Source organism: Seriola lalandi, unplaced genomic scaffold (assembly GCF_002814215.2).
Source record: "Seriola lalandi dorsalis isolate HSWRI2012SDOR001 ecotype SW California unplaced genomic scaffold, Sedor1 jcf7180002054522, whole genome shotgun sequence".
NCBI classification, from domain to species: Eukaryota; Metazoa; Chordata; class Actinopteri; order Carangiformes; family Carangidae; genus Seriola; species Seriola lalandi.
The window spans coordinates 587,177-609,395 of NW_019525075.1; the positions used below are offsets into that span (position 1 = coordinate 587,177).

At 42.2% G+C, this 22,219-nt stretch overlaps 4 protein-coding genes across 4 annotated transcripts; 2 read left to right on the forward strand and 2 right to left on the reverse strand.

Annotated features, from left to right (window-relative positions):
- Positions 1-330: 330 nt before the first annotated feature.
- atad3 (ATPase family AAA domain containing 3) lies at positions 331-6,911 on the reverse strand. The gene is made up of 16 exons (XM_023414182.2): positions 6,602-6,911; positions 5,955-6,031; positions 5,090-5,191; positions 4,921-4,980; positions 4,757-4,826; positions 4,488-4,653; positions 4,166-4,235; positions 3,512-3,667; positions 3,362-3,418; positions 3,138-3,263; positions 2,917-3,041; positions 2,769-2,820; positions 2,580-2,650; positions 2,289-2,456; positions 1,762-1,870; positions 331-1,650 (listed from the first exon to the last, which is right to left on the reverse strand). Exons 1-16 carry the CDS (start codon positions 6,792-6,794, stop codon positions 1,183-1,185), a joined length of 2,070 nt encoding a protein of 689 aa, XP_023269950.1. The 5' UTR covers positions 6,795-6,911; the 3' UTR covers positions 331-1,182.
- A 542-nt stretch (positions 6,912-7,453) lies between these two features.
- mrpl20 (mitochondrial ribosomal protein L20) lies at positions 7,454-10,134 on the reverse strand. The gene is made up of 4 exons (XM_023414227.2): positions 9,918-10,134; positions 9,574-9,684; positions 8,875-8,952; positions 7,454-8,765 (listed from the first exon to the last, which is right to left on the reverse strand). The coding sequence occupies exons 1-4, from the start codon at positions 10,002-10,004 to the stop codon at positions 8,592-8,594; spliced, it is 450 nt and encodes a 149-aa protein (XP_023269995.1). The 5' UTR covers positions 10,005-10,134; the 3' UTR covers positions 7,454-8,591.
- A 278-nt stretch (positions 10,135-10,412) lies between these two features.
- Positions 10,413-15,039, forward strand: sdhb (succinate dehydrogenase complex, subunit B, iron sulfur (Ip)). Its single transcript, XM_023414209.2, has 8 exons — positions 10,413-10,554; positions 11,492-11,625; positions 12,323-12,408; positions 12,936-13,072; positions 13,521-13,637; positions 13,740-13,841; positions 13,959-14,081; positions 14,473-15,039. Exons 1-8 carry the CDS (start codon positions 10,483-10,485, stop codon positions 14,551-14,553), a joined length of 852 nt encoding a protein of 283 aa, XP_023269977.1. The 5' UTR covers positions 10,413-10,482; the 3' UTR covers positions 14,554-15,039.
- Positions 15,040-16,256: 1,217 nt separating this feature from the next.
- mfap2 (microfibril associated protein 2) lies at positions 16,257-22,146 on the forward strand. Its single transcript, XM_023414225.2, has 9 exons — positions 16,257-16,373; positions 18,162-18,223; positions 19,335-19,382; positions 19,819-19,845; positions 19,939-20,028; positions 20,131-20,172; positions 20,259-20,346; positions 21,142-21,215; positions 21,300-22,146. The coding sequence occupies exons 2-9, from the start codon at positions 18,193-18,195 to the stop codon at positions 21,401-21,403; spliced, it is 504 nt and encodes a 167-aa protein (XP_023269993.1). The 5' UTR covers positions 16,257-16,373; positions 18,162-18,192; the 3' UTR covers positions 21,404-22,146.
- Positions 22,147-22,219: the final 73 nt, after the last annotated feature.

Consider the following 22,219-nt stretch of genomic DNA (forward strand, 5'->3'; position numbering starts at 1 on the left):
TTGCTGTGTGCTGTTTTCTGTTGAATAAGCAAATGCCTTGCAGTAATGATTTAGTTTTTAAAGTATTCATGGAAGCATGTGCCTTTATTAAATAGTGTATAGTAGAGACCTGATAGAAAATTAAGGGAGACATGCAACAAAGGTCTCCAGCCAGTCAGTATCTAAAACCACCAGGCAAAGTCACCACTTATTAATTTATCATACTGGAACAGTTACGTGGTTCCTGTGCGATGACCTATGACTGCCCACCCACTTACTGTATAAGGAATTAAAAGATCAAAAAATTGGGGTCAGTCTACAAAAGAGCCTTAAAATTATTTCTGAACGAGGTGACCTTGTTGCAGTGTTGTGAGCACACTTTTTAATTCATGAAAAAAAACTTTCACTTATATATCATACTTATGTTAAAACATACGTACATCTTAGTACACGGAGGCATCCTTTAATGTCTGACAGGGAGTTTTATCATGAAGCCTATTCCAAACCAAGGACAGTTCCACGCCCTTGACTTTGCAGACGCAGACGCAGCTCCCTCAATCCATTAGCCATTAGTGTGAAATATTGAAATTCCTGCGTGCACCTCTGCTGTTAGAGTAAAGCAACACAAAACATGTCTGCCTTGCAAAACCACATATACTGCTTGACAACATCATTGATAAGACTGCAATCTCTAAATACTACATCAGCATTTTAAAAAGGGCCTGGTAGGGCTAGACCAACAGATACCAAGCCACTGACTGTTGATTTGACAATGTAGCTCTCTGAGAGAAATTTTAACTTCAATTTGTACCACAAGCTACATTGTTGATTGTGTATTTCCATGTAACAACTGTACCCCAACCAGTTTACAAGAACCATCAGAACCTTTAGTGTTTATAAAAACACAGACCCATTTAATCATTTCAACAGAGACACTCCACTGTGCACAACATTTATATACTGTTATTACAGACACAGAATCTGATTCCCATGTAAAGTACACTTTTACAATGTATACATTATATATTAGAATGAAAGTCTCCGGCATTGTTTTGTTAATGGATTATCTCCCCCAACCATGTGAACTCATCTTCTGTCATAAAAGACAGTCCAACAGGTTTATGGACATTGACTGACAGAATAGTTAAAGGGGCAGGACACTAATCTTTCAAATCCGGCACCCCGCTGAAAAAAATCTTGGATTCAAACTGGAGTTCCATCCTTTGGAGGAGAGGATCCAGTCTTGTCTTCCTTTTCCACCTTGCTCTCACTGTCAGTGGAGGTAGCAGGCGGGGCTAAACTCTCCGCTGCTGTTGTAGCTTCTGCTTTGACAGCATCTTCACAGTCCTGACCAACGGCACTTTTGCCCTCTGCCGATTGGTCGATATCAGAAGGAGGTGGTATATTGTCACCTTCTTGCTTTGCATTTATCTCAAGGACTGGCGCGATCACCTCCTGAGCCTCGGGTGCTTCACTGAGAGGCAGATTGAAGCCCATTTTGCCTCCACTGCCTGCCACCCCAGCTGCAGGAGGGGTAAGGGTCTTGACCTGAGCCTCCTCATCTCCACGCAGCCAGTCCATCTTCTGAAGGTGTTGCTTGACAGCGTCGTCAACCCGAGCGTCAATCATAGCCTCTGTCAGGACACCATCTTCAGAGGAATATGCTGCTGCCTATGAGAACATGAAGCACAACACGTGTTATACATCTTTTTTTTTTTTGTTTACTAAATGAAACGAAAATCTTATATAGTAACAGCTTCACAATGACTTCAGGGAACATACCTGCCAGGCCACACCCAGCTTGGAGATCTCTCTTCCCGACATGCCCTCTGTCCTCTTTGCTATCTCAGAGCACTTTTTACCGTAGTCAAACTGTGCCAGCTTCATCCTCCTGCAGAACAGAAACACAAAGATGATAGTGCGATGAGTTCCCACTAGCCTGGATGCAATTTCTTTCAGATCTTGTTGTGTTTTTGCAGCTTACTTGAATGACTCCTGGCCGGTGTGTGTCACCCCACCCACCCGTCAGCCTCCATCACACATCTGAGCTCACATCTGTAATTAATGCCTCAGCATGGCTGGCCAACCTTCACATGCTCAGCAGGCTATTTCTTGGCCTTCAGCTCAAAAAGGCCATGAATCTAAACTAATCCTCATTCTGGCATTTAAGTGAAGGAATATAATACAACACCTTAAAATTACTATACATCCCTCTACACGTGTGAGTGTGTACCCATGGTCGACTGAACCCAATTACTTTTTTCAGTATGCATTGCAAAGCTGTGTTATAGTGTTGGGATTTTACTCACTGCCTCCCTCCAGTGGCGGGCTCCAGCACATATCTGTCAAAGTACAACCGCACCAGCCTCTCCCTCTCCTCAGGACCCGGCAGAGCAAAATTCACTATTTCATCTATACGGTCGTTTATGGCCCAGTCAAACTGCTCTGGTTGGTTACTGGCCAACACCAACATGAATCTGCAGGGGAGAAAAAAAAAAAACAGGAATTAAGTAGCTTAGAGATGTGATGGAAAGAGTATGAAACAGTTAAGGTTTAGGGTCAAAGCCCCAGTGTGGCACCGAATGTAAATAAATGTTTACTTGTTGCTCTGTTCTCCAGTGCGATACAAGAACGCATTCAAAGTGGCTCTGAGGTCTTCACTGATCTTCTCCTACAAATGTAAGAATGAAGAATACACATTATGTAGTTCAAGATAAATGAAGGGATATATAATTATAAAAGCAATAAACTTCCAAGGCTTCTGTGTCATGAAATACATGGACACTTACAGTGGATCTCTTGCGAAGGAAGGCATCAGCTTCATCAACAAAGAGCAGCAGCCTGTAACAGAATAAAAACACATTAGAACTTCACTGTCTTATCTTCAGATTATTTGTTTGTACATCATCAATTTCTCCACTTAATATAGTAACATACCCTCGTCGACTTGTGCCGGCCCAGTCAAAAACTTTATGCATGGCGGTCACACCATCACGACCCATGGGTGCTACATCACCACCGGTCATAATTGCATAGTCCATGCCAGAATGCATTGCCAGCTTCTACTCAGCACAAAGACAGAAGCGTCACAATTAGATAAAGCATCACTGTCCATCTACCGTATGTAACATTCAACATGACTCAGTCCTCAGGTGTACCTTGGCAAACAGTGTTTTGCCCGTGCCTGGTGGGCCGTACATTAGGATGTTCCTGTAGAGGCCGTTATTCTGTCTTGTGTTTCTTGTTGCTATGGCGATGTCACGCACACGTTCCTCAAGGGAAGGCTAAGAAAAAACAAAAAAGTATTTATTTCAAACTGTTACAAAACTTTAATAAATGCAAATTCGTTTCACCTTCCGTGAAGACTTTGAGGTCCACTTACGTTGAGCACGACTCCCTCAAGTGCATCCTGAGGTTTGCTCTTCAGTCGTTTAGCTGTCTAAATAGTTGAGGCGGGACAGGAAAAATTATAATTAACATATTATAATCTGCAGTTACAAAATATAAAAAGGATTAATATCTAATCAGCTACCTTGACTGGATGCTTGATTGCCTCTCCCACAGTGAATCGGGACGTCTCTCGCACCAGCGACGGCTTCCCGAGCCTCGCCTCGATGTAACGTCCGGCCACCGCTGTTGCGTTTCGGGCTGAATAGACTCCCACGGCTAAAAGGGTCAGTCCTGCCACCTGGTAACATGATAAAACAGTTTGACCTTATTCAAATATTGGTCACAGCAAAGATCAGGAAAACTTGTCCAATCAAACCCGTTTTTTGTTTGCCCATACTAATGGTCTGGTTACTTGTCTATTGGATGTCCTCAATGGCATAATACCAGTAAATACAAATACACCATAGAAGGATTGTAATTGTATGAAGGAATCACTACTTTTCTGCTTTAAACTAAATTTTTCATTTGGGCTTAATGTGTGAGAATGAATGATGGTCCAGTCATTTTACACACACAGTGTGTGTTGAATGGACACTTCAGTCAGTGATAGACATCTCTGTATATCTGTAATGTATTTATTTGTTGGTACTTATACACCTAACTAACCCTGACTGTATTTCAGAGAACTAATCTGGCTGCCCAGTCTGTCTTTCTATCAGTGAAATCCAGTCCTTACTATGTATTTTTAATATAATCTCTCACTAAAACCAACTGTGGATGGAAACAGACGTCTCACCGTGGCTGTGACTTTGTCCCAGTCGGACACAAAGGCCCTGAATCCTTCTCCAAACACAGCACCTGCAGTCCTAAAAGCAAATACACATTAACCGTCAGTTGGACTTTACGGTGTTGACAGTACGCAACTGTCGAGTAACTGACCATTTCTGTGTCATATACTGGTGTGATGGTGACTGCATGCGATTTAAATACTCCTTCAACATCTTCAGTTATGACTAGATATACGGTTCAGGACACTGTCAACCATCCATTCACTACATCGAGTCTTTCCCATCATAAACACTGTAGTGTGAAATCACAGATGAGACAGTGTGTCTTACTTTATGGACTCCAGGACAGTCTGTCTGTGTTCTGCAGCCTTCAGTCGGATTTGCTCGCGGATTATATCGGCGTTCTCTCTCTCCACACGGCCTCGAGCTTTAGATTCGGCCTCTATGCGCAGTAGCTCGTTTTTGTGCCTCAGCTCCATCTCATGCTCTATCGTGGCTATAAAAACCATGACACAACAAGCACATAAACCACCACTCGTCAGCTACAAAAGCTTCCACATGATCCTGTCATCAGTGTATAACAGTGGGGACCTCCGCACCTTTCCTCATGGCCTCCTGTTTTTGTACAGACTCTTCCTGTTTGCGGAGGTTCTCCTCATTCAGGGCTTGCTGTTGGAACAAAAGAAAAAGAAACGATCGTCAGTTTGGTACCGCAGCTCTTTTTAAAAGCATTTTAAACTAAATTTGGAGGAGATAAACTCACCTGTTGCCTTAGTTGGTCCTCATACCGCTGCCGAGCCAGCTTATCTTGGTACTGAGCTCTCTGCAGAAATAATGAACTGTAACTAGTCTAGTTCACTGCCATGATATACTTCTAATTATTCTTTACTTCAAAATACTAAAAGAAAAAGAAACATCTTTTGTGTTCTTACCGCTTGATGCTGCTTGGTCTCCTCATTCAGAGTTTTCCTCCTCTCCTCAGCTTGGACTCGGATCTGGTCGCCTTTTAGCTGCTCAACTGCTGCTTCGTACTCCTGTTGCAGAGGCAAGCAAAATATTACAAATATTAAACCGAAGCAACACACTAGAGCACACTTAACATTCATTGTAAGCCCTTGGTCGACTGGTTCATGCCATGAAAGTCCTCAACAAGATACAGAGGTACACACATGGGGCTAGATCAGACTTATGTTTTATTACACTATACTTCAGTCTGAAACATGGACACATCCTAGATGAGATAAGTAGAAATGCAAATGAAAACTTTATTTATACTTGCCATTAGTCTGTATTTTTAAGTTACATTCATTATATATATATATATATATATACTTTGAACTTAATTCAAAAGCCATAACAGCAGTCTTTAACTCTTGTGGTTAAAATCTGTCCAGCTTCCATCTAGATGTAAAGTTAAAGCTCTAAATAAACTTTTGACCCTGTAAATAATGTGCAATATTTACTGTAGATTATTTCTCTGTTCTGTTTTCTCAGTGTTCAAGTTTCACAACATAACAGCACACACAAAAATCACTACTGACAAACTCACTACTTCACTAAAATATAGATATGGGCAGTATCCACACTCAGTGTTGCTCCAAGAAATCTTTCAACACTTATGCTCACAGGGTAAGAAAAAAATAAAAAAGCATTATTCCAATCTTACTATCCAGCTGATGAAATGACACTTGCAAACTAACTCTAATCCTCTGGAAAACTACCACCGTCCTGCAGAAGATCTAGAGTGAAGTATGATTTAACTCTGAGTTCAGTGGAGGTGTAAAGTGTCTGCTTTACCTTTATTTTGCTCTGGTGCTCCATCTGAGTGCTCTGCTCCTGCATGCGAGCCAAATCCAGAGCTTCTTTGGCATGTCCTGGGTAGAGGTGACAAGGAAAGACAACAACACAAAGCTCAAAGACCTATCTTACACAAAAACGGGAGATTTTGATTCATCTTGGTGGCTCCAGCTCAGTGATCTGCAGTGTGCAGCCATGACTGATCTGACTGTGAATACTGGGATCCTCTTCATCTTTTTAATGTGCCTTTCTGGTTTTCATTCCCCCTTTTAAAATGAAATGATAAACACACAACACGAAAGAAGCAATTGGTGAAAGCTGTGCATGCATGTGGCACAGGTGGAATTTGGGTGTTGCAAGCCAGAGTGATAGGTGATGACCTTTGAACCCAAGCCGCTAGTTTGAATGAAATTGATGGCAGCAGAGGGTTATTTTAATAAGCTACCGGAAAATTAACAAAGATTAAATCAAATATATATGTTCAGCTGCTGTCTTAGGTCATGAGGGTGGGCCTCGTTGCATCACTGAAGCGACCATGAACCGGAGAGGGGCTGGGTGCTGGTGCATCAAGACTTTCGGGCTGCAGTAATGTTGTTAGAATATGGATAAACCTCCACCCCGGTGGCCCCACTGAGCTCAACACTTACGGGACTTGTCGAGGTCCTTGGCCGCCTGAGCAGCCCGCTCCAGCCCGGTGGGATCGAAGTTGCTCCATTTGTCCTTGGGTTTATCTCCGCCGCCGCTGGAGCCTCCGGCCGGCGGCGGTGGTGGTGGAGGCTGAACCGGGAGGCCGGAAGGCGCTTCAGGCTGCCCCTTGTTAAGGCCGAACAGCCACGACATTTTACTGAGATTAAATAAAGCACAGTTTGGCCGGTTCTGTGTGAAGCGAGAGGAGCCTGCCGCAACAGATCTGTCACTGCACACGCGTGTCACGCCGCAATCTTCTGCGCAAGTGCATCAGAAAGTGCAGGTTTCTCTGAATAACAGCAACGACGATTGGCTGCTGACAAGTACGTCTTCTTCTCATTGGCTGTTCAGCGGCGGCGTTCACTAGAGGTCATTCACGTAGTCCCGCCCAGAGTTGATACGGTAGCCGCAGAAGGTCAAAATGTCTACAACGTATGTGAACTGAGATGGTCTTTTTCTTTGGTTGCATCAGGCCTCAGTCAGAGGGCATTGACTTTGATGTGATTTATTCTCAACACATCACTTTCTAGCAAAGAGCGATCACCGGGTTTCATCTGCGCAGGATCATCATAAATATACGCTGGACTAGAGGACTGTGTAAACTTCAAACCTGGGTGTTCCTGCTTCTCAAATACCACTGGTTAATTTAATTTAAATAATTTTGTCGTTGCGTTTTATATTATGCACTATCATGGTTGTAAAAGAAGAACATTTGCAGGGAAATACGAATGATTAGTGGAGAATGAAATACCCCTCAAAACCACACCCTTAAAATAACTATCAATGAGGAGAATCAAGACAGGACAACAGAATATATATCAAAATGTTTAATGAACTAAACATTATGAGGACAATCTTACCACAACAAAGGGTAAAATACATATAAAATAAAGTCATCACATGAAAAAATTTGAGGTCATCCTTTTCTTCCCAACCCCAACTCACAATCAAACAGCATCAAGTCATAACTTAACAAAGGTTGTCAGATATACACAGGGAGAGTTATGGAAATAATCACATCCTCTATCATGGTACTGGAGGTAATTAGGAGAGATGCGGAGCAGCAGTTTTATAGGCAATGCTGCAGCAGGAAACCTCTGGCACACATGATAGATATGTTGGACTGAAGTCAGTGAATGTAGCAGGAGCAGGTCTGTCTGTTACTATGTTATTTAACGTCAGCTGCGAGCTTGGATTATGATGATGCTCCGGTGATGATTTAAGAGTGCAGAAGTGACGACAGTATTACAGAGTGTCAGCACTGTCACACAGGCCACAATAAATAATAAGGGCTTTAATAGAGTTGGAAAATTCATATAAATTTGAGTGAAAACTGAGTTTGAACAGCAAAATCACAGCATGGGTGCAGGGGAACGTAATGAGTAAAGAAACTGTCCTCCAAGGCCAGGGACCAAGGCACTTCAACAGTAATCATCTGTCCTGCTAAAGTGTCCTTGAGAGAGATATTACACCCCTTTCTACTTCAGGGACGTCGCTCTCTTGGCAACTTTTTCATTTTGAAGGACAAGGGATTAGTGACAAGGAAAACTTTCTCTTTTACACGTAAGACCAGCGTAGAGCTGACCAGTGTGTGACATGCAGGCAAGAGACACAGATCAGGCAGTGCATCACAAAAATGTTGACCCTCTGGTCAGCCAGTGAACTCCTCACCACGAACACCAAGCAACCCACGTTACATTTAGTGGTCGGACCCTGGTCTCAATGTGGGTGATTTATGCGAGTCATTAAGCATGGGGCAACCCAAGCACACTGATGAAGAGAAAAAAAAAAAAACCTAAATTAGCCATATATGATTATATGAAAAATACGACTGTAGAGCAAAGTGGTGAGTGTGCGTCTGGTCAACTCTTTCACGATCATCTCAACAATCCAAGGGCGCTGCTCTTTAAACCACACATCAACTGGAAATCCACAACTGTCGCAAGTCCTTTATTGTAGTAAAACAACACGGGAGAAGACACCAGGAGGCTCTTTGCCGTCACCCAGCGCTGCCCGGAAGCCTTCTTGTTTCCGAGCCTGTGCCAGCGTAGCAAGTGAGAGGAATGACCGAGGTTCTGTGATGGCCAGATCACTGATAACACGTCGGTTCAACTGAACGCTGCTCTGTACGGAGGAAAAGAGGAAATGTTTTACATACAAATAGAGTGAAACCTCAAAGCTAAGTGAGCCTAGCGATAACTGGTGCAATGCTGTAATATGCGACACAACCAACCTTTGTAAGGTTGTGCATAAGGGCAGGATACTTCAGGCCATGCTCTCGTGATGCAGCTGCAATACGTGTGATCCAGAGCTGAAGAAATCAGAACACAGGAAGTGATACATCATATTGATTCACTTGTTCAAGCGCAGATCAACAATTATATTGTATATAAAATGTTGCTTTGTTTTTTTTGCAAGAACGCATCAAACTCCCCATACTGTTCATTAGTAATACACCCTTGTGCAAGCTGAAGTCGTTAAGTAGTAACAAACACAACAGGGATTGGAAAGACAGCTGGTTTTTCTTTGGCCTCTAATCATCTTGTGACCCCTCAGATTTACCTTTGGGTCCCATGGAGGATCCCGAGTCCTGTGTTGGAAACCACTGAACTGCAGGGTTGTCCATTTAATGAGTGTCCTAACGGTCAAGGCCTAGAGGTAAACTACCATCTGGACGAATTGATATGTTTTAATTGTGTTGTGTTATGTTTTGAAATATGAATGTTCCATTCCTCGGAAAGCAGAATTAATACTGATTAATATTGGTTTGGCTAGAGGAGGGAAGGACACCGGTGCAAAACTTGAGTTTGAAGATTTCCAAAGACCAAGAGGACACGACCAGGTTGTGAACACAAACTGGGTTACACAACAGTAAGAAGATATTTCTCTGATATTCCACATAAAATGCAAACAACAAATCCCTGCGTCTTACCGTCCTCATGTTACGTTTCTTCACCCTCCGGGCTTTGGTGGCGTAGACGAAAGCCCTCCTGACCGCCCGCACAGCCAGACTGTAGCAGCGGTTCCGCCTGCCTCTGAAGTGCTGGAGGAAGAACCGACAAGAGGATGACTTGAACAAAACTAACAACGTGATGTTCTTAACATTAGATCAGGGTGATGAGGCACCTTTCTGATTGGCCATCTCTGAACACCAACATACAGCAGAATGACTCACTGCATTTCTAGTTTTCTGAGGTGACAACAACACAGATTACAACATTTAGTCATTGTGGAAGCAGGTTATCACTCTGCTCCAGGAAATAGTCCGGACCTTACCCGAGCATGTTTCAGAACTTCTTGAACTTTCCAGTATCTGTCGGGTCCACGGCTTCTGATCCAATTAGACAGCGTCAGGAATACCATGTTTGTTTTTCAGTCCACTTCACCACAGTCTCCTTCCTAACAGAACGAAAACACTGATTTGAGTGACCTTAACCCAGTTCCACCTGCAAGGAGACTGAGTTTATTCCACACGCCTCGCTTCGACTGACAGAGAAGCACTGGGTATGTTCGCTTTAAAACACAGGTTATCTGGTGTTAGTGTTTCCTAAGCTCCGGCCGGGTTTGCTGACGGGGACTTTTAGCAAAGCGGTCTGTGGTGTGGGTCAAAAATACGAATCCGTTCATTAACAGAGAGGACAACATGTATAGGTGAAAAACGACAAAACAAAGACAGAAAAGAAAAAAGGCACAATTGAGTTTAAAAATCACGGTTCTCTTACGAGTGCGTGGTTGCGAAGCCGGTAGACGTCTGTGAATGAAACACGCGCTCCCATGAGAGCAGTGACGCAGCCACGGTGGCTGCTGGGATACAGGCGGTGGAGGTCAGAGAAACTCCAAGATGTCGGCTGCTAGTCTCGCGTCCTTGAGCCGCTGTGGTTTTTGGGCATTTCGCTCCCCCGCAGGACTGGTGGTATGTTTGAATACATTACAACAAGTGAACAGTTTACATTGTATGTTATGGCCCGCTCTGGTATTGTCACGGAGTTCTGTGACTTTGTTCAGGGTAACCCATTCCGGTTTGACAACGGTGGGCTCCGTCTATGCTCTGATATCTTGGTTACGTAGTCTTGCTTTAGCTGCTAACTAGCTACCGCTCACTTTCAACTGCAGTTGGATTGACTCTGCAATAACTTCCTAAATGTTTTAACTTCTTGGTCATTGGTTGGTGTGTTCATTATCAAATATAGACGACAAAAACCCGGTTAATGACACTTGTAAACAGTGTTCAGCAAAGTTTAGCCTATAACGCAGTCTGACAGTGTCATGTGCGAAATTCAATCAAAACAAACAATCAGACAAAAATTTTCTTTATATTATATAGTATGAAAAACGAAATATACTTCTGTTGGTTGGTCAACACCATCTTTTTTGAAGACATTACAAGGGACTTTGTTCACTGTTTATTGACATTTTATAGACTATATGATCAACTGATTAATTAAGAAAATGTATTTTATAATTAATTATATATATTAATTGCCACTAAAAGTAATCATTGGTTTGCAGTCGTAGTTTACAGTAATGCTACAGTTTAAGTTATCAAAATCAGAAGATCCACTGATATCTAAAAGTTGTAAGACTAGAGTTACTCCAAAGAGCAGGTAATAGCTGATGCTTCAAAAGTACATTTGAAAGCTTGCCGATATGTCTCTTATCATAGTAGTGGAGTACCACATAAATAATAAACTGTGATAGTCAGCAAGATAATTGAATGAAAGAAGCAAAGATAGAGTATTTTAAATTTCCATTTTGTGCATCATGTTAGCGTGAAGACATTTTTCTTGTCCATAATGAAAATAGTAGAGGGTCAAAATAATCATGATTCTTCTTCTTGTCGCTGCTGTCAGGCGGTGCGGTATGCCCAAACAGCAGCAGCTCCAGCATCACAGCCCAGAGTAAAGAAGTTCCAGGTGTACAGATGGGACCCAGACACTCCAGGAGACAAACCCCGCATGCAGACCTACGAAATCGACCTCAACACGTAGGTGTTACAGCTTTTCTCTTTGAAGTGAGGAGGACAAGCAAGGCCAGTATGTGCTACAGTGTGTCAGTGACAGCTTCAACTTTCAAACTGTGTTGGCAGTTATTATCCACTTACATACATAAGCATCGCAGAGGCTGTCGTTGCACTTATACTGTGGATGCTTTATTGGCTCCTGTCAGCCAGTCAGTCAGGAACAACTATTTTCTGTGGGAATTGTATACTAGTGTTTATTGTTATTACAGTGTAGCTGTAGTGAAGGGGACTTTGTCAGATTAAGCATTAACGATTAAGTTAAATTGAAGCTTATCTTTTCTGATGAATAGTGCTGACTCAAGCGATTTTAATAGAGGTCCTATTAGGTCATGCCAATGATAATAACAGATTCTCTTGTTCTAGTCATGTTCACTTGCACTGATGGTGGCTTAGGGCTTAGGGCATTGAAAACATCACCCGAGCACGTGTAAACAGAGGGCACGATTAATGAACTGAGAACAAGCTTCAGGTGGATTTAACACAGGTGGCTCTGACAGCCTGGTATATTTCCGGTCCTCTTCCTTCATCTGTTCCTCTAATCAGCTTGAGGAGACTCAACTCTAGCACCTGTGAGGATGCCATGGCAGTAAAACACATCCGAGTTGTTTTCTTTTACACTTATATGTTTTATTGACTCACTGACTGGTTCTTCTTCATCTAGTTGTGGTCCAATGGTTCTTGATGCCCTGATCAAGATAAAAAATGAGATGGACTCCACTCTGACCTTCCGTCGCTCCTGCAGAGAAGGTCAGTGACATGGAGGCTGGAGAGCGCTGCCAGAATAATTCTCAACTTTTTAAAGTGTGTCATAAGACATGAATTTAATGCAAAGGTTTACACATGCATTAGTTACATTTGACTTCAGATGATAGAATTATCAATAAATATGGCAAATAATATTTCTGTGTAATTAACCTGTAGTAATTTGATAATTAGATTATCCCCACAAAAATTTCCAAATGACTCTGTTGTGATGTTGCAGAACACTTTTGTTTTGTTTTGTGTTTAAGGGAATATACAAAAGTTTTGGTAGATGCAGATACATTTTCTTCTTAAGTTATTATCTGTTCAAGTCAACCACTGCACAGTTGCCTCTTTCCCCCCAAGAAAATTACTGTCTAAATTACACTTCTGAAGTTGTTTTCCAACAAAATATATCTATTACTACAATACAGTGATAAAATACTAAAGTACAGTATTTTAGTAGAACATTGTTCAGATTTTCCTGTCTCAGAAATGATACTCACAATGTTTTTTATATCTCTTAATTGTAGGTATTTGTGGATCCTGTGCAATGAACATTAATGGAGGAAACACACTTGCTTGTCTTAACAAGATTGACACCAACATTAGCAAGCCAACTAAGATTTACCCCCTGCCACATATGTATGTGGTCAAAGACCTTGTACCTGTGAGTAACAAGTCCTGAGTTAAGAGTAGAATACACCATGGACGGTTGGAACAGCTCCGACTTGTACCTGATGTACTTCAGTCATGATTGATCAAAGTCATAATGTTAAACCTTGTAATAAAATGTAAAGAGTTTTAATTAATTTATCATACCTATCATTGCTCTGTGTTTATATGGCAGCTGAGATTGAAAATAATAATTGCAGCCTTTTTTTCATTTACAAACTCTATGGTAATATGACATGTTCAAACACTTTCCTACAAGTTTTCACGTCTTCTTTGTTGATATATTTCTGGCCTTTTTTGAACCATGTCAAGTTACTCAGTCACATGGATAAATTCTATTATCACATTTCAGAAGCAGTTTGCAAAGTTTTTTTTCAGTTAAGTTTTAGTCTGACATATTTTTTCTTCTGACTGGATCCCTAAATGCACGATTGTGTTTGCAGGACATGAGTAACTTCTACGCCCAGTACAAGTCTATTGAGCCCTACCTGAAGAAGAAGGATGAGTCAATGGAGGGGAAACAGCAGTACCTGCAGTCTGTAGAGGACCGACAGAAACTGGTACACCACTTTTTTTATTTTGGTAAAGCGTTAAAGAATGGTTTTGCAGTGCTCAGAGTCAAATGAAAATGAATCCCCTTATCTTGCTTTTCTCCTGTGTAGGACGGCCTGTATGAATGTATCCTGTGTGCCTGCTGCAGTACGAGCTGTCCAAGTTACTGGTGGAACGGAGACAAATACCTCGGACCTGCTGTGCTGATGCAGGTGTGTGTGTGTTTGTGTGTGAGCACATAAACATTTAGGATGGCTCGTTGTATTCTGAATCACCTCAAAACACGACCATACGTATAAATAATAAGAATATATCCTGTTGTCTCTCAGGCGTATCGCTGGATGATTGACTCGCGAGACGAGTTCACAGAGGAGCGTCTGTCCAAGCTGCAGGATCCTTTCTCCCTCTATCGCTGCCACACTATCATGAACTGCACTAAGACCTGCCCCAAGGTAACCTGTCAGCACTCATCTACATGCACATGCGCACCTCAGGCGATGCTATAGGATCTTTTTAATGTGTTGATTTGCATCTGCATTTATTTATCTGTTGGTTGCAGGTTATGATCAGAATACTACTTTATAGAAATAATGAAGTGGACTAAATGTTATAGGGAAAATGGAAATTCTTTTAATGTATCTCTTGTCAAAATTTAGTTTTTATCTGATGCAAAAAGATTAAAGTTGAACTTAGGAAACAGGGATGTACCTTTATCTTGTATCATTAAAACACAGACTACATATGCTGTTTGTACTTTACAGATGCAACGTCCTGCCTCTCCATTCATCAAATATCAAAATGATTCTTACTGATCTCTCCATATCCATCTCCTCTTTTTCTCAGGGGCTGAACCCAGGAAAAGCGATAGCTGAGATCAAGAAGATGATGGCTACATACAAAGAGAAGAAGGCTGCCGCCGTCTGAAACCGCAGTCGTCTTGTTTTACAACCTTTTCCCTCCATGATTAAATTATATATTGATTAAAATGCTCAATGAGGTCTGAAGGGCCAGTACACCAGTCAACTCCCCCACCACCACACCCTAAACACCACAGAGTCAACTAATGCAAATAAGTGTGTGTGTGTGTGTGGTGGGAGGGATTGGTGTTACACAAACGCACATGTACAGTATGAATGCAGGAGAGAGAGAGAGTGTGTGTCTGAGTCTTACATGTACCATAACAGAGGTATTTATCTCCAACTCCTGTGTATGTTTGTGCACTAGGGAGACGTGATGCTGCGTATTACTAAAGTAAAAACGAGGCATTTTATTGTGCATAGACATTTTTTTAGCTTGTTGCTCTTCAGGCTAGCAGCTGGTCCACAGACAGACAGTGTATATGTTCCCTCAGATCTTCCAACATACCAACAGCAGTCTTTGTTTTAATGGAAAATAAATAGTTTAAATGCCTGCCTTTGTTTTCATTGGATGTTACTTGCTGTCATTAATGCCACTTCTACCAGCCGCCCTCAGTCATTAGTAGTCAGTGTCCACTAGGTGCCATTATTGTGCAGCTGTAAATGAACCATCAGCAGCTTCGTTACTGGGTTTACTTGAAGTCTGTCACGAATGCAGATGTTTGTGTTGATGTGTCTGTGTCTCAATGTTCATGTATTATAAGTGTGATATTTAGTGTAGACAGGCGTCTTATGTGCCATACACATGCTGCGACCTAAAGTGAAAGATCAAAGAACTGAATGAAACAGCAAAGCTCGCAGAGCCCTAATTAGAAGTGGATACAGTAACACAATCTAATACAGCAGCACTGCAACAAATTGAGAAGCTCATATTTAACATTTGCTTAAACTGACATGTTGATTTGAGTTAAAGACCATTATTTGTGGCATATTTGGCTCATTATATTGTGAGGGGAAACATGTTTGAAACAATTTGTCTCCTCTCCTATAAACAACAGTTACATGTTATAGGTAGGACTATGTAATTATATGTACACAGAGATTTCCATTATGGAAAATTATCAACATAATTTAATCTGGATGCACTTGGATGATTGAAGAATTGTGCTGGTGAGAATACAGGAAAAAAAGTAAATTCAAGAAACTGAACTTGATATTTGCATATAACATCTCGAATGAATCATGAGATACTGCACATACATACACGTGAAGTAGTTTGGCTAATCACAGCTAATAAGTTTGTTAAAGATGAAGGTTGTGTTGCAGTATGGTGGGATTTATTTCTCAGCTGTGGTCTCTTGGATTTGATGTTTTGAATCTTATAGGATTCAAATAGTCTGAAAAAAATAATCCATCAGTTATTATAAGTATTAAATAAATACACTGAGATTCTGAGACCTCAATAAGATTTTTTGTCATGATCACAAACCAAACTTTGATTGATCTGATACATAGTTTTCACATCTTCATAGCTATTTATACAATAGTGACACCCTAACGCTGGTAACCTAGCAACAGTATGTATAGCAGTAATTTCAAGCCCACTAATACTAATACTAATACTACTAATAATTAGTTCATTAGTATATGTATATACTATATATTTTACATCGGTGTCTGTTGGCTAACCGGTGTTGGTCTGACCCAGGTCTTGCAGGGACCGGGGGACCGGGGGATCGGGGGATCGGGGTTGGGGGCTGGAGGCTGGGACTGGACGGGGAGGAGACTGCAGATGCGGGGTGGTACAATGTGGCGCTGCGAGGTCCTCCTGCACTCAGAGGACGCATGAGAGCTGAGGAAAGTCGGAGCAAACTGAACCAAAGTTAGGTAAGACACTCGGAAAGAAGTCATAAGTTTGCATTTTTTACTTTTTGGTTTAATTGGATCTTCTTTTTTTGGTTTTATTTTATGCACGTGATAGTTAAGAAAACTTGTGCTGAGAGTTATGGAGGAAAAGAAATCAGGAGGTATGAGGAGACAGAGTGCATGCAACCTAGTCCTTGTTTCAAGGACATTAAAGCATCCCAGGCGTTTAACAGTCCGCTCAAAGCAGAGCGAATAACTGTGGATAATTAGTGTGCATGTTAATGGCTGTGGAGAGCTGACATGTGGTCCTGTGTTTTCACTGGAGAGAAGGAGGAGGAGGGACTTCACAGCACAGCCTGCAGCAATGGCACTACAATGGAGACTGGGTGCCAAGAGGGAAAACTTAAAAAAACAAATCAGCTGCTTCCAGAGGGTTTGGGTCATTGAGGGCACATGGAAAAATGATTTTTAATTTTTATTTATTTATTTGTCATGGTTGCATAAAATCAAAAGGCGTAAAATAGATGACAGCACTCAAACCTCCTGTTGCTGTCCTCAGAAACTCTTACTAATAGTGTGTGTGTGTGTGTGTGTGTGTGTGTGTGTGTGTGTGTGTGTGTGTGTGTGTAGGTGGGGGGGAGATGGGGTCTCTAGCTGGGAAGGGAAGGACTAAATGGGGAGAGGGGGGCTAATCGCTCCCAGATGTGTACTGTGAAAACATATGGTTTCCGATAGCCACTGTGATGCACAAGAAGAATGTGTGTGTGTGTGTGTGTGTGTTTGTGTCCCAGCATAACACACACACACACACACACACACACACACAGATTTATTGTTACATATGCAGAGCTTGTGCAAACAATGTTTCTGTCACGTTTTTTGTTCAGTGCGGCCTCACAAAAATCTGCATGCAGTCACACAGAGAGAGCTCAAAAGTCCACAGTGTAGGACGTGTTGAAAGCACAAATTAACTGCTTCATGTTGTGTGCATGAAGGAGTCTACAGTGCAGCAGCGGAGGAGGAGCGTTCATACTTTCCACAAAGTGGAAAAGTAGTTTAGTCAGTGCTGCAGGAAGCTAAGGTAATGGATTTTACTGTATGTAAAACACTGTGACTTCACGTATCTCATTGACAGCTTGAGAACAAAAAAAACACTGACCAGGTTTGCTAGTCGGTGATGTCTTGGATGTTGTCAGTGTTCATGTTTTTCTGTCCACATGTCATCTTGACTCAACCTGAGAGGCCCTTTTGTTTGGTGGAGTGAAGAAGAAAGAAAAGGGGGGAAGAAGAGGAGGGGAGGGGAGGGGGGGTTCGAGGAAATGACCAGTGAGGGCGACAGAAGGGAAATGAAGGATGTGGAGACAGACGGATAGAGGGAGGGAGGGAGAGAGGGAGGGATGAAGAAAACTCAGAGAGTGGGGTGGGGTTGAGGGGTCCTCTGTTTCTTTTCCTGGAATGCAGCCTCCAGACTGTCTGCTGCAGCGAGGAAAAGTAGGAAAACAGAGAGATTGTTCTTAGGAAGACAAACGTGCCACATTCTTGCTGTCAGAGTTTTCTCCCCCTCTTTTTCTTGCTGTGGCTGTTTGGGGCCATTTGAGGGGGGTTTGGTGGAGGGTGGGGAGGATGAGGGGGGTGGGGGGGGTTTACAGGCAGAGGAAGAGCAGTGGGGGGTTTGAGAGGTGATAGAGGGCAGGGGGAAAGAGAGGACAAGAGAGTTCAGGAGACCAAAGGCATATCCAGACCCAAGCAGTTTATTAACCTCATGTTGCTCTGCTTTGATTGTTCGTCCTCTCCTCATGTCCCCTACAGTGTTGAAGTCAGTCTACCTCCCAAAGTGACCATGAGAGTCCTCCTACTAATCTGCATGCCAGGTAACTGCACTGTATTCCTCTTTCAGCGGAATTTGAAGCCTCTGAAAATGTGGTTTCAAATCTGACATATTAAATACTCATTACTAAATATAGAACTATAAAAGCTAAAGGAATAGTTTGATGATTTTGAAATTGCTGTGTTGCCCAGAGATAGAGAAGATAGAAGATTAAACACTAAACGCTCATGTCTGTACGATAAATAGGAAGCGACAGCCAGTTAGCTTAGCTTAGCATAAACACTGGAAACAGAGGGAAACAGCTAGCCTGGCTCTGCCCACAGGTAACTAATCTGACTATCCAACCACCTCTTTCAAACTGCATCCCACCCACTTCAAACCAGTGAGGAGAATACAACCAAAATCAAAAAAATACAACAAAATCTCTCATGTGCAACAACCAAAACAGTTTCAGCTTAGGCAGAAAATTGTTGGACACCATTGCTCATAGTAAAGAAGTTCAAAAATGGTTTTAGGCCTTTAAAGCATTAAGTATTTCTTAAATAGCAGTAAGAGTAGCTGTACTGAAAATTAATAAAGCACAAAATAAAAATGTCCGAAGCCAATCAACTCAACTCCACCAGGTCACTACCATGTCGGAGTGGTTCAAAGCCAGCAAGACTACAAGACTATGTCATTTTCTTCTTCTTACTGATTAAAAAAGTTGAATTTATAAGAAGAAAAATCAGTTTAATACACTCAGACACCCCCTGATGAAAACACTGAATAAAGCATGGTGCACTGCAGAGGAGTTGTTGAAGGAGTTATTATGTTAATGGACTTAAAAACATTAAAGTGAATTATTGTAACTTTTACTAACTGTGGCCACAGGTGGAAGTTACAGGACAATGGTAAATGCTAAAAAAAAAAGAAGTAGTGTAGGAAACACATTTGAAACCTTTTTGTTTAGAGGAGGTGGGTACGTGTTCAGAAATTGAAATTATAAAATCAAAAGTGATTTCAGATATTAGAAAACACCTGAAAAGAGGCACCGGTGCATGATAGTGCTACACAGTCACAGTATTCAGAGCATTTGTAATTAGTCACTCTCCACCCCTGCATTTCATTCATCACCTCATCTTTGTGATTACTTTATTTGTCTAAAATGTCGACAGTTCTGCTGCTCGCCCAGGCCCAGTACCAGGAATCGTTTCCTTTTTTGGGTGAGTTCATTAAGAGAATATTGGCCTGGATTGTTCCAGCTCAGCATCGGTTTATATCAGCGCTCTCCACATCTGTTCCTGATCTCCCGTTGTCCTCTGATGTGTCACCTAGCCTCAAGGAGTTCTCTCTCCTCCTCTGATTGTTATTTACCACCCGCATAGCAACTGTTGTCACAGTGTAAAACTTTGACCGCTCTGCATGTTGTTATTTGTAAACATCTTGCATATGAGGTCATGGATTACACCCTCACAAGCGGCTCATTTTCTTCAGCTTTGGCATGCAGGTGGCTCCGTTCATACGGAGCAGTGCTTTTTGTGTGTGTGTGTGTGTTTGTGTATTTGTGTATTTGTGGGGGAAGGGGACAGACTGTAATTGGTTTCACAATGTTGATCTCATGAAACATTTTTCTCTCCTGCTTACTTTATGGCTTCACAGAGGACTATGATCCAGATTATCTTCCAGGTAAAACATTTTCAGCTCCATAGAGATGTTCCTCGATGTTCTTGAAATGTTACTGTGATGTTTAAAAAGGGATTCCTCTCCTTCTTCTTTTAGGGAATCCAGATACTGAAAACCATGATTCCCTTCCTGGAACCTACCAGCAGCAGGTTCGACTGGAGCCAGTGATCCGTCCAGAAAAATCAGGTATATCTGCTGAATTCTGCTCCTGTCACATCATGATATTTAAAATAGCTTCGTATTGTGTCAGCGACTCATTTTTAAATCTGTTCTCCACGTGCGTGTCAGGGTCCGAGTTGGAGACAGAGCCCACCGAGCCCGGGCCTCTTGGTGAGAAAGCTGCAGAGATGAGAACAATTAGAATCAGCTGTTTTCTTTGAGTGGAGATGTGATTTTTCTTTGTGTCTGATTTCCAGATTGCAGAGAGGAGCAGTACCCCTGCACCAGACTCTACTCTGTTCACAAGCCATGCAAGCAGTGCCTCAACAGCCTCTGCTTCTACAGGTGTGTGAGCCGAGGACTTTTGAATGACTTACAGACAGACAGATCACCCCCCGAGTTAACAGCCAGTCATTATCTCTTTTGCACTTACGTCAGTGACAACCCCTCTGAAGTCTGTTGGACAAACAAACACACTGAGTCACTGCACATTGATCCATTTCAACCTCCTCCCAAAAACTATTCAAACTACTGTCCCTGCTCCAAAAAGCACACAGTGTCTGAAGGATTGGGACAAAGCGAATCCTTACCGTCTGCAAAGGCCATGAAAAGAATGAAACTAATAATGCATTAGCCAGTTCCTGTGTTTCTCAGTACTGTGACACACCTTTTTTATTCCTAATGAAGAAAAAACTGGTGTGAGGACCCCACCTCTGTTGGCTGGTCACAAATATACATGTGCATGTTTTTGAAGAAGAATATTTCTTACAACAGCCGGGCACCGTAGTTTTTTTTTTGTGTGCAAACATTACTCACACAGGCGTAAATAGTACATTTGTTGGGGACTGTTTTCTTTTTCTATCATTTTGTGCTCTAGCAAGTGTTTACAGCAGCAGCCCAGTGTATGTGGTATTTACTTAAAATAAATGACAGCGCCCATGTTTTTGTCGCTATGAAGAAACATGTCACCCAGCGTCACTGTGTGGTTCACGGATCTGTTTTTAATCGTTTCTGGACGACAGTGGAGGTTTAATGCGCCGATTAATGAGTTGTCTGTTTTTTTCGCAACATTGATACTAAGATCACTGGCACTTCAGTGATTCAGCCTCACGTGTGACCTCTACATGTGTTTTCACTCAGTTTGCGACGGGTATACGTCATCAACAAGGAGGTTTGCGTGAGGACCGTGTGTGCGCACGAAGAGCTGCTCAGAGGTGGGTTCAGTGTATTGTGTGTTTGTTTATATGTGTTTGTACACAGCTATTTTTAACTCGGGACTCTTCTCTGTCTGTGTTTAGCGGACCTGTGCCGCGATCAGTTCTCCCGCTGCGGCGTGGCAGCGCTGAGCGGACAGTGCGCATTACTAGGAGGAAGCTGTGGAAAGAGCTGCGGTGGCTGCTGATGGAGCACTGAGATCAGGGACACTACCTGCCCAGATACTGCCGCTTTTCTACCAACTCGTCCTCTGACTTTGTCCGCCTTCTCCCCCGTTTCTCCTCCTCACTTCTCCTCGTGACTCCTCTGTACAACTCATTACTCCTGTGCGGAAAGCACCTCTGTACCACTTCTCTGTACCTTTTATTTTTCCACATGTATGTCAGCCCAGTAGATCCTGTGTGTATGGTTAAATATACTCCAAAGAACGTTGATGATTGTATAAATCACTGGTGCTATAAAATCATCACACTGGTGCTATAAAAAGTTAACCTTTAGAGATGCACATAAAACTGCAGAACATCTTTTTTCTATTTTTTTGGCATATTGTATCATATTAATCTCATGCTTTGTGTTTGTTCATATGTTACTGTACTTGTGTTGAGAAGCAGTCATTGTCAAGATGATCAACTCATCAATGGCGGCCACTGTGCACTGACATCAGACAAAACGAATCAATATCCAGCCGTCAGCCGTCTCGTCCTTGAAGATCATGAGACGTGTGAAAGAAACAGGTGGTGAGTGACCTCAGCTTTTGTACTACTGCCACCTGGATCTGTGCTTAGCAACCAAGCAGCAAGCTTATATAAATATATTCCAGTGGCAACAAGTGCTCTGAAAAGGCATCTCACAAACGGCCTCTGTACTACTGCTTTGTTAAACTGTCACTATAAAGACTGAGGAAAAAAATAAACTTTTTTTTTTACTACAGCTGTTCGGTGTGTGTGATTGAGTCAAACATGATTCATTGCGGTAACGTAATCAGAGGCTGCAGCTCAGTGCT